The sequence below is a fragment of the Cryptomeria japonica genome, chromosome 3 (assembly GCF_030272615.1).
Source record: "Cryptomeria japonica chromosome 3, Sugi_1.0, whole genome shotgun sequence".
Classification (NCBI taxonomy): domain Eukaryota; kingdom Viridiplantae; phylum Streptophyta; class Pinopsida; order Cupressales; family Cupressaceae; genus Cryptomeria; species Cryptomeria japonica.
The window spans coordinates 234,002,719-234,015,419 of NC_081407.1; the positions used below are offsets into that span (position 1 = coordinate 234,002,719).

General features: G+C 35.8%; 1 protein-coding gene across 2 annotated transcripts in view; it reads right to left on the reverse strand.

Moving 5' to 3' along the window:
• Positions 1 to 305: 305 nt before the first annotated feature.
• The window catches only part of LOC131067226 (DNA gyrase subunit A, chloroplastic/mitochondrial), a 225,220-nt gene continuing 212,824 nt past the window's right edge, over positions 306 to 12,701 (reverse strand). For both annotated transcript variants that reach the window (XM_059218196.1, XM_058002183.2), the window contains exons 25-27: positions 1,244 to 1,298; positions 903 to 1,002; positions 306 to 752 (exon numbers count right to left, since the gene is read on the reverse strand). In XM_059218196.1, the coding sequence (XP_059074179.1) occupies positions 632 to 752; positions 903 to 1,002; positions 1,244 to 1,298 (276 nt within the window). In that variant the 3' untranslated portion in view covers positions 306 to 631. The remainder of the gene's footprint in view (positions 753 to 902; positions 1,003 to 1,243; positions 1,299 to 12,701) is intronic.

Below are 12,701 nucleotides of genomic sequence, written 5' to 3' on the forward strand. Positions count from 1 at the left end.
TTTCGTTAAAAACTGGGGAAAGGAATAAAGGAGAGAAAAAATCATCTTGTGCCTTAAACACTGTTTTATTTCTATCTAATTTGCATCCTATTAACCAAATGATTCCAGCTCAAATTTATCCTTCAGAACCTACTCTGAAAACAGCCAAGATTGTCTAAAGTATAAATCAAATAAAAAATAGCATAAACATTAACCAATTTTGTTCTCAACAAGTTCCTCAAATACAAAAATACTAAGTACTAAGATCCCCACTAACATGCAACTATATCTATCCACTATTTCAGTCTGTTATCACACTAAAAAAATGTAATGCAGTCAAAATTGCTTTGTGATTCTTTCTTCCAACTGCCAAATTACTTGCTCGCGTATAATGTTTCAGGATACATTTCAAATGAGCTGGAGCCTGGTTCTGTCATATTCCAAAAAAAAATCAGTTTAAACTTTACACTATATCTTGTCACCTTATATGCAAACCGGATAACTCTTTCCCTTTTTACAATATTACAGAAAATTTGCATCACAAAAAGTTGAATTCAACTGAGATTAAACCACCATGAAAGGTTGGAAATGGTCAAAATTGCAAGTGTTTTGATTTGAATGGCCTGCATTAGAAAACTTGAAAAATCAATAGCTAAGAAGAAACATCTTGAAGTTCCAAATCTTGAAAATCATCTGTGTTGACTTCAGAAGCTGCCAATATAGAGGCTGATTGAATCTTGCCACCTTCTTCCAATCTCATAAGTCTCACTCCCCTGAAACAAGACACTTATTAAGTTCAAGCCTTTAGTTAACCATTACTTTTCACCAATAAAGAGAAGGAAAATGCAAACGATATTTCGTTTTCTAGAAATTGATTAAATAGTTGAGATCAAACCAAGGCAAGCACATAATAGCATGCTTACCTCGCAGATTGGCTACAGATTCGGATATCTCTGATCATGATTCTGTTCAAAGTACCACTATGGCTCACAAGAGCAACTTGTTCATCACTTTCACCATCATCTGCACGTGTATCATTTGCACTAAGTACATTCTCTCTATGCATCCACTAATACAATCATGCGTATTGACTCTTCAAACAAGAATACACATAAAGAGAACTGGTGTTTAACCTCCTCTATTGATCTAATTTGTCAATATATGATATAAATAACATTAGAAATCTAAGCATACATTCCAGCCCAAAGGTTTGCAAATTTTCACAGTTGAGAAGCAGCTAAATCTAGTAGAATAAATGAGATACCTGACAGGGAAAATCCAACAACAAATAATGCAGCAACACGATCTTCAGCTGGCAGCTGCACATGAGAAAGAAAGAACTGTAATGAACTCGCGAAGGAACAGAATACCAATATATAAATAGTCAAAATTCTCACGTATTAAATACTAATAAACAGATTTGCTCAGCATAATAGATCCTTGCACAAACAACTTTTAGGCTAAAATTCACAATTAGCTAAACATGTGCTTCCAATACTGAGTTGTAAATTATGCAGTCAAGATGATGAATTCTTGATGGCTGGCTTTGTCCAGGGACATATGATGGCAAAATCGAATTGTGCTGACTGAGAAGATTTTGATACATATGAGATAGTAATTACGAGGTTTGAAATTTTGGGTTGCTTTAATAGTTTGGTCAAAATTTCCAAAATTTGGATAATGTTGCTTGATTATGTCTATCGTCCATTATCCAAAATAAATATATTAAAAAAATTAATGTCCATTGTCAAATACATTATCAAACCATCAAGAATTCTTGTTGATAATGAATTGGACATCCCTATAAATTCATCTATAAACAATATACAGTCCAAATTTCAAATGCTGCCATATTCAAAATGCTTGTATGCTAGTTGATGCGAGAGTAAAGCCATAATTCCAGGAAAGACTATTCAAAACCCAAATATAGGCAGAACCCTAAAGAAGGCCAAAAAAACTTTTTGAGCCCTTAAAAGGGTAGGAAAAATCCTCTTGGACCCTTAGAAAGCAAAAAAAAAACATTTTTCTGAACTATATTTTATTAAAACAGCTACTATGCCATTTTATTCATACAAATTTGAAGTGAATTTCAACAATTTTTCAATAATTCTTTGAAGTTAGCCGAATTTCAAATATAATGGCTGAAATTCAGCAAACCGTGTGACTTAGACTATAAGCCTAAGTTCCCAATATGTGCTTGTAAACTACTTTCTCATTGACATTCATCTTCATTTTCCATCTAAGAATCTTTCAAAGGTGCAATAATAGAGTCAACTTTGACTTAATTTGAATTTTCAAAATTGTTCATTTCCAAGCAGCTAGGCTAAAAATGATTTGTGATCCACTCATGAAGTTGCACATAGTGCATCTAAAGTGAGGATCAAATGAACAATCATCAACCACAACCTATTCAGAGCACAAACATGCAAACTAGAAGTCAAAATTCATATTCAAATATTTTCTGTTACTTTTTGGTGAAGTACAAACAAATAACTGGCTGAGACAACACTCTCAAAATTTGGTTACCACTTGGAACCTCATTACATCAACAGTTTTGCAGAAGATATCAACAAACTACACATCTCTTTATACTTCCAAAGTAATTTATACGCACTTCACATCTAACTTGACTTTTAACTTTCTAGCAATCTCACTTCCTTTGAAATTTCCTTTCTCTTGCCAATTTCAGTCATCTGAATCTTTTTAGCCAAATGACTGTTCTTAAAAACACAAATGGCCCTAACATTAAATCAAACTAATATCTTCTAGGTTCTTATTAATTACAAGAACACTTGGGAAGACAAAATGATTCATCTTCCAGTTGATGCATACTTGTCAGCCATTTGATCTAAAAACTTATCCGTGTCCTTGAACAAAGCTCCAAACAATCAGAATGTAATCATGACATGGTCTTCAATTTGGCATCTATCCAAAATCGACTCTAACATGGAGTCATCAAAACTTGGTTTTCAGCATTTCTTTGTTTCTAGAACTAGACATTTTGGAGGAAGAAAGTGTAGACATACCTTTCTTCCCTTCAATTTCAAAGTCAATGGGAGAATGCATACTCACGTAACCCACCTCCCTCTATTTTGATCTTAATATTGTGTGAAAAGGTGCATCTGTGCCTTCTCTACTAGAAGAGAATTTTGAACAATCTGAAGATTCTGAACATATGTAGGGCTTTCTTTTGCCCACTTTTAAAAACAATCATTTCTGCTGCCTTTTTTATCATATTAAAACACCTCCAAAAAAAGAAAAAAAAAATTGTGCCTTCCCACCCAATTTGGAAACTTTGCATCTCATCTCAGCCATTAAAATTTCTTTTTAAAAAATAAAAAATGTGCATCAATTTTATGCCAAAATTTCACTCCTTAATCAGCTACAAAGAGCTCAGCCACATTTTCCTCCAAAAGACAAACTTTAATCTGTGGGATCAAGGATTATTTTCAATTTTCGAATTTTGAAGAGAATTTAATAAGGTTCCCAATACACTAGATATATTAGATTACCAAGGAGGATCCTACATTAGGAACAAACAAAAGGATTGTGAGAAGGGAAAATATATAAAGTATGATTCAAAATAGAAATATGCAAGAACACCCCCTGATTTCAATTTTGAAATTTCTTGCTGAATGGAATCACAACATAAACTTACAAAGAACACGTAATGAAAGGTAATCCACAGTCATAGAGTATTTAAATGATTTGCAACAAGAGGCTCTACGGTCATAAATTGCAATTTTAATGTTTCAAGGAAACAATCCCTTCTGCAAACATCTATTAAAGAGTAAACTTTAACTCTCTAATTTAAACATTAAGAAAATTTATAATGCAACCCAACACCATAAAATCCCTCAGAAATGGAAGTTCGGTTGACTGCAGACTTGCTGGTGCAGATTAAACTGTATAGCAGCTACGTTAAACTTCTGATTACATCATTCCTTCTACAAGCAAACCCCTCTCTGCCATGGCAATAGATCAAATGAATGCCCAGGTCCAACAATGTGAAGACCCCAAGTTCTTCAAACTGAAATCCTCTGTAAAATATCTCTGAATTTTTTGTTTTTCTGGATTTTATGCTTTTTTTGGTGTTTTTGGCTTCAATGTAAAATGCATAGAAGAATACACAAGTCTGAAAACTATAATAAACTCACTTTATTGCATTCAAGAACAGTGATTACAATGCTAATATACTGAACTTGCCAATCTAAATAGTTCTACTGGATTATTGAACCAAAAATCAACTATAATGTTGAATTATGAACCTGATATAATGAAGCAGCAGCAAAATACTGATTCGATTCTCCTTGAATCTTCCAAATACTGCACCAGACTTTCTTGAAACCCCACAACCCTCAAGTTATAACTAATTAATTTTCTCTTTTTAATAATTAATATTGTTAAGGCCATTTAAACATTTAATAACTCCTATAATATTCATTATATTTCAATACCGTCTGAACCAAAGAGTCAATAACTACATCCACTGCGCATCTGACTGACTTACTAAAAGTAGTAAGGGTCCCTCTCAAGCATCCCCCAACTTACTATAAAAAGCAATTATGAGGAAATGAGCTCCGAAACCCATACAAACGCCAAAACTGCATCTATTGGACTCTGGAGAAGAAGAATAACCCATTCACTGACTAGGTCTCTGCCTCAAAGGAATACCTTCAGTCCAGGTATTCCACAACCAAGGGTCTTAAAATGCCAAAGAATGAAGCTCCGAAGGTCTGCAATATTAATCTACGAGTGGACAGGTCTGATTTGGATCAATAATGTCTGTAACAGGCTGTCATGTCGCCTCCATGACGCTAGACCAAAATAATAAACCAGTACGCTAATCTCATCCTCTGCATACTTCAATCTATCATAATGAGGAGCATGTTTTATTGTTCCCATCCTGACGACTAGGAGCTCAATTTTGTGAAGTCTCTAAAAAGACAAAATTGCAAGTTTGTCAAATATGTTATCAATAATAGCTATGGCAAGTGTGAAATGAGTTTATACAGTGAATTAAATACACAGGACCGATGAAGCAAACATCAAGAGCACATATCAAAGGTGAATGAGCAACAATTCAAGACTTCATCTCAATCATCAGCGGCATAGCACAGAGGATCAGTTCTCTGCAGTGGTCCATATGATTAGAAAACTCAAACAAATATATCGGTAGACAAGATACGTTAATAGCAGCAACCTAAGCAAACGATTATAGTTGGGGATTGTGTAACAACTGTGCAGCCATTACATTAATAAGATTGCTAGTGACTACCACGTCTTATAAGAAGAACAGCAACTTCACACATTCATCATCGTGGGAAGAAGACTCCTCTTATGTGAAGCAACTAAGTAATCAATTTATTAGTTAGTCAAACAATCATTAACCATCAAAGCCAGCAGTCAGATATAACAAGTTCAATCAGATTAAGACAGCCCGATTTGCATAAGAGGACAGGTGTGATCAAAGGAGAGATGTGTCCATTCCCAAGCAAAGGAATGCAACTAGTCAATAACCACGATATTTAATATGGATTGGCATCCATTACCAAAGGAGGGAGGATCGCTCATTAGAGCATTTATTGGATCGTTAGGCAAACTCCTACAAACACAATAAGACAAGACAGTCAACTATTAGCAGCAATCAAGAAGAAAAAGCAAAAACTCAATCAATGAAACAATCAAGGAACAAACACTCCCAGAGATAAGGGAAGCCATCGAACCATTGGTGAAAGCAATCAGTAAACAATTTGAAAGCATAAGTCTGCAGTAAGTCAGCAAGAGAACAAGGCAGGTATACACTATCATTATGACGGTATTTCTGAGGCACATGACTATTCCCTTACAGTATATAAAATATTTATATGTGACTATTCAATAACATTATGTTGGATTAGCATTAAAAGCAGTCTATCATGTTCTCAACATTGCTAGTAATATCTTACGCATACCTCAACGATAGTCCCAACTACCATAGTGGCAATATATATTTCCTTATGAATATCACCTTAATCACAGCAATACTGTAGAACGATATGGCCTCAGTATCATAGTATTACAGACTGATTCCATTCTCCCATTATCTTGCAGCATTCATCCTCTAAGAGTGCTACAGGTTGACAAGTTGGTTTCAGCCAACTTAGTAGAAATTCCAGTCATAAAATGTTAGCATCTCTACATTACTAATATCATCTTGATATTATGAATACACATTATCTTTGTATGAATAGAATCTCAGCACCACTATTAATTACAGCATTTAGGATAATGTTAGTGCTCATCTTTAATACATTTTAGAAGTAAGTAAATATTGAACCTCATTATGGATGAAAGAGGCAGAGGTAGGTAAGAGGGTATAAGGCTGCCATAGAAGTAGTACACCTTGTGTGGATGCCAAATTTCTGCCACCAAGGCTAAGTGGTGTCCTCGGATTGTAATATCAGATTAGAAATAAATTCTAGAATTTTCAGCTTCATATATTTCCTAGTCATTTAATTGCTGCAAGTTACTTTATTTTTTGCACGAAGCACAAACAGGGCTTCATATTACATTGGGTGACCAAAATGGAAGGTTAAAAACACTTAAAATCTCAAAGCTTGCTCCAAAATACTTACATGCCAGGCTCCCAGCCACGGGTACACCTTGCAATAGGTTCAGCCCTTTAGGAAAAATCAACCCCAGCCAATAACCACTGGAAAACACCTACACAAGGGTTGCCTAGCTCTTAGAAAATGATTCTACCTGCAACCCGCCAAAAACAACTCTTCAATGACTTTCTACCTTTGTTGGGTCGTTGAGCTCGAGAGTAAGACAGTGATTCTCTTAAGAAAAGGGATTAAGGAGCAGTTGGATAAGGAAGGAATCAATTGATTTCGTTTAGAACAGCATATCCTACGATACTATGACAAAACAGCATACACAATCAATGCTCAGAAAGAGCAGCAACTTCAGATTAAAAAAAATGGAGTAGCCATGAGTAATTCATGGCCAAAAATGTTGTTAGAGTAGCCATATGATATAATGCAGCAATAAAATCATAGAAATGAGACTTGGACTTGGCGAGGGTGACTCAACTTGGAACTCGGCAAAAAAACTCGATGCAGACTCAGCAAGTGAAAAACTCAAGAAATTTATAATTTTTTAAGGAATTAAAACTTGTTTCATGCAGCCTTTATTAAATAAACCTTATAGACAAAATAACATCATCAAATAGAAGCTAATTGGATCACATACACAAGCATGCATTGATCACATAATAATAAACGCAAATTATAGTTGTAGGAAATAGCACACTTAGATATATAAATATTGTCAAACGTATACAATACTAATCGAATATGAAATCATGAGATCAAATGTTCCAAACAAATATCAAAATAATAACTAGAAATCTATGGCTCAAAGGCGTCTGCACCATCCTACGAAAGCAGCTAAGTTAGGTTGAACTAACTTGTGGTGGTTTGGGAGTGGAGGCGCTAATGGGTTTGAGGTGTAGCTATAATAAGTTGCACAACGTGTTAGATGTGAGAAAAACTCAACAATAGAAGGGGTGCATCAAGACTCACCGAGTTTGGGCAGAGTCCGCGAGACCTGGTACTCACCAGAATTCACCCAGGTTTTAGACGAGCCCATGTCTTGACCCTTGGGACTTCCTAGGGTCACCTAGCTCGAGACTCGCCAAGTCCTAGTGAGTCCCGAAACTCTAATAAATTATAAATAGATCAATTCCTAAACAAAAGAGATAATGGTTGACACAACAACCATATGGCCCATTAAGAGCAGCAATGATGTATTAAAGGAAACAATATTATTAAAGTCATTGAGCCCACTGTAGTTTTCCTATGTGATACGTTGCATACTCACAATCTTGTCTTATATGATTATGTTGGGTTAATTTCAAATGTTCTCGAATAGGCATTGATTGATTACAAAAAGAAGAAACAAGGGCCACACACGTTCAACCATTACTCTCTCTCATGATTCATGTGTTGGTTGAAAATTTTGTACACCTGGGGGATGTACAAAATTGTGGTTTTAACCACAGCATGTGAGTATGATACTCTCCTAATAAAGGGAAGGCTCCCCCTATCTATAAACTATTCTTAAACTAAAAATGGATGAGACAACAGTCTTTCTTCTTCTTCTTTCAAGAAAAACTATATCCTTTTCTCTTCACAAAAAAGTGATAGCAATTGAAAATAATAGTAGCAACAACTTATTAAACAAAGTGAAAGAAAGGAAATGAAGTTTCCTGAAAGCACAAAGACTTCCATCACTTCCTTCGGGACGGGACAGCAATACCAAACTCAAAGTCTTCAATATGTGAAATCATATCTACCCTTTTCTATATTAATGATAACAAGAACAAAGTATGGCAGCACAAAGTCTGAAATATCTTGCTCTTCTCTACATAAAACAGCAAGAACTAGTGTGAGCTAAATGTCTCACAACTATTCCTTATCACAAAATCTACTTCTAATTTCTTTCAAGAACAAGTATACGCACAAAGTCCTACAACTTCTCTTAACAGAATATCTACTCTAACTGATATTGATCTCCAATACTTGCAACACAAAGTCTGCAAATCAAATTTGATTAAGCTCTTATAGAAATATTAGCAAGAAAGATAATATTGAACACAAAGTCTCAATCCTTGAGCATTCTTCTTCTATTTCTTTCAAATTCAATTTACACATAAAAAGCACAAAATCTTTCTTGCTGTAAATTTAGCAGAGTTTACTTGCTTGCTTTCCAAAAGATAGATTTTACAAAAGACTCCTTAAGTATTTAAAGGAGAGGAGTCTTAAGAAAAAGGTGGGGGGATGTCAACTAACTTGAAAAATTCTCTCAACCACCATGACTTATTCAACTACTAAGACTTATTCAAAATTACAAGTCCTATTCTAAATTGACTTGTAATCAACCAACTTGTAATTAAAAAAATGCAAGTAATGACTTGGCTTGCAATTTACAAAATTGCTTTTACAAGTAAGCTTGTCAAAAAAGGAAACTACAATACTGAAATTACAAATTTGAGACTACAACTAAATGTTAAAAAACACTTATGTTACAACATGTTTGGACATGAACCCTTCAAACTTTTGGATGATCATTTGCAGTTCATCAGGATTCAGTTTGTGAGTATTTTTCGCAACGATCATGGTTTTTACAATAACATAGTTGCAACGAAAGATTGTAATATTGTTCTTTTCAAGAGAAAACCGGATTTCTTGCAAGAAGATTTGGTATTTCACCAAAGCTTGAATAGATACAGCTGAAAAATAGTTCATTCCTCCATTCATGATGAATCTTCATCTACAGATCTGAGAGAACTTCTTCTTCTGACAACAATTCTCCATCCTGATCCATAATATTACAAGAAGCTTTCTCACAAGAAACAACATCTTGCAACACTTTAGTGCGTAATTTCATGGTATCATCAATATCCTCAATGAGTGACGTGAGAACAAGGACTTTATTCTCCAAAAGTTCTTCAAATTCTAGATACATGATTCTAAAAGGAATAATGTCATGTTCTTGAAGAACGTTCAACTTTTCTTGAGGCATCTTGTGCTAAACCATCAAATTGCCTTCAACTCTTTTCACGTTCTGTTTGAAAACCTCAGAAGCCAGATTCAATTTTTCTTCAATGGTCGCCAACTTAACCATCATTTGGAACACATCTTTCAACACTTGGGTTCATAAATCATGAAGTTGATATACCCAAGAATCCAACGCTTGTACCTTTTGAGCAGCTCTTTCAACTCCTTGGACTAATTCTTTTGCATTTGAAGAAGTTGAAGGATTGTACCCTTCATTTGAAGACTTGGCAATGTTTTGGATTGCTGCAACAAGTTGCACATTTTCCTCTTCTAGCTTATCCTTCTTTGCTAGAAATTCATCATACCGCAACACCAATGAGGCTACCGAATGTTGAGCATCATGCTTGACCACTTCATGTGTTTGTTTGCCAAACTCCACGCTTGTGATCTTGTAATCAACAACTTGCATCTCTTCCTGTGGCTTGTCTACAATTGGTTCAACAATTTCAGCCACCTTCATTCTGTAATGTCCACTGTTACCCTTGAAATCATCTTAGCTCTTTTGGCAACCTTAGGTTTTGATTGCTTGAGATGTTGGAAATCAAAGGTGTCAGGAGAGATTTCTTGCTTCTTTTTTTTAGGAGTAAAAGAACTAAGCCTTGGAAGTAAAGCCATCAATTCTCCTTGAGCAACAACTGAAAGTGAGGAAGAAGCAGTATTTGTTTGAATGACAGACATCATCCTGGGAGAAGTTACTGTTCGAATGGCAACTATCGACTACTCATTAACCAAAGGACCTGACTACTACATCATGAACTCATCAAAACTAGAAGCAAAAGTATCAATCTCTGACAAAGAGGCATACACAGGATTATCCTCAAAGATATTCATCAAATTCTCGAGGATGATCAAGAGACGGCTCTACTGCTGAAATTGGAATTACCCTATGAGGAGATTCACCCACTGAAATAGGAACAATATGAACAGTGGAAAAAACATCTACATTCATGTCAAGAGAAGGCACAAGTAATTCTAAAGGAATTTGAGGGGGAACTTCATGAGGTGACTCTGAAATGGGTGACTCGGGAGCATTATCTGATTGAAGTTCCTCCTTTGGATCTTCAGCATCAATTACATGAATATGAAGCTAAGGCTTTTCTTTCCCTCGAATTGTCACTTCTTCAGGAGGAAGTACCATTGCTCTACTGACTCTCAACTTGATTCTCATGCTTGAAGATGATGCACCTTCCTTGTTGTCTATTTTGATTTCAGACTTGAGTCCGACAGGTCCTGTAGAATCATCTTCCTTTCCAATCTTGATCTTGATGAGTCTAACGTCCTTGCTCTTGAGCCAAGTATTGGTGTTAGCTAAGATAGGCTGAAATCTATCAAGAATGGAAGTGCATTCCTTATGCGACCACTGAATTGATGGAAGTGGTGCTTCATCAACTCTCTTTTCAATATATTCACGATCAAGTATCACTCCATCATCAATCATTCCTTCGGGAATGTTCACCAAGTTTAAGTCAACACTCTGCTCAAGTGTGAGTCTACAATAATCCATCTTAAGAACCTCCTTTTCTGTACAGAGATCAACCCAAATGTCTTCTATCCGATGCACATGCGTGAAGAACTTTTTGATCTTTCCTTTCATGCCTCGGTAATCAAAATCTACTCTTGGCTTGAAGCTTCTGAGTTTTATTTCCTGCATTTCGATCTCCATGGCCTTGGCTTTGGTGATGTAAATTAGGGAATAATGGCCAATTTTTAATGGGTTATTTGTAGAAATTCCTATTCCAACCTTATGCTTAACAGATTGATGTGCATGAACAGCCATAATTTGTCTTCCCAACTCCATAAGAATGATCTTATTAGTTGGATATCTAGGAAGCATATATGGTTGGAAGTTGTAACATCCAACTCTCATGTAAGTGAAAGTTGGGAATTGAAGGAATAAGCAGCCATATTAAGGAATAGGCATCTGACACACTCTTTTGTTTTTCAATGTCTTGTCAAACAAGCACACATAATGACCAAAGAAAGCGTCCTAGACCCTCCTGTAGTACAATCTGTTGGGCTTTAAAGGCAATTGGTCATAGTAATCCCAAACGGGTATAAGCGAGCAATCACCCTAGGTAGAAAGACCAAGGAAGTTTCTGAGTGATGCTGCTATATACACTAAATATGAGTTCATGTAGAACGTCATAGCAGAAGGAACTGTTGCAAGTTGTTTGCAAAGGGTATCACTGATGATTTTGCCCCAAGAGATGTGTTGAGACTGCCTTATGAGCATGATGAACTTATACATCCATGGTTAAAAAACATTAGAATGTTCCAAACCCATCATCCTACTGAGAAGAGTGATTGTGTCTCCGATTTCCCACTCGAAATCACTACGGTACGACTTAGCCCACCGTGTAAAAGCAGCCCCTGGCTCACTGATCCATCTATTGATATGGCATTTGCAATCTTTCTCTCTTGAAACACTGTACTCAACTGCACCATCTTTGGAGATCTCTATGTACACAGATGTTGGTGGTATTCTGAAAACCTTCTCAATAGTGTCCACATCAAGACGGATTATCACTTCCCCATCATCATTCCTCATAGTTCTTGTCTCTTTGTCAAAATGGTTAGCACAAGCAAGAACAAACTCAGGTTCTAGGGCAGCCACTAGAAAGGAAGAAGCATGATGAATGTGGCCGTCCAATAGGAGCTGCATATTGCTATCCTTGGGATCCTCCACCCTTTTAACGAACTCTGACATGTCAAAATGCCCAATTTCCATATCTTTGATGTTCTCCATTGGAGTAGAAACTTGGGATGGAGATATCTCATTTTGGTACTTATCATATTTGTATTCCATCTTCTTTTGAGAAGAAGATGACGATAAATCAGTCATCGAACAAGAGCCTGGTGCGCTGCGATTAAGATCTAGAAGTGTCAAAGCAACATCAAGATCATCTGAATGAAACACGTTTCTTCTTTTTAATTGGGAAAAAGTGTATCCCTCATGAGAAGAAAATGGTGAATAAGTAGGAACACTTGAAACTTGACTTTTGGTCAATTTTGGATCTTGAAAGGTGTATTACAAGTATGCAAGTGGGGTAGAACATATTCGCAATCGGGTTTTTAAAACCAGAATGCAACTATACTTGTAATAAGAAAAATGGAAGG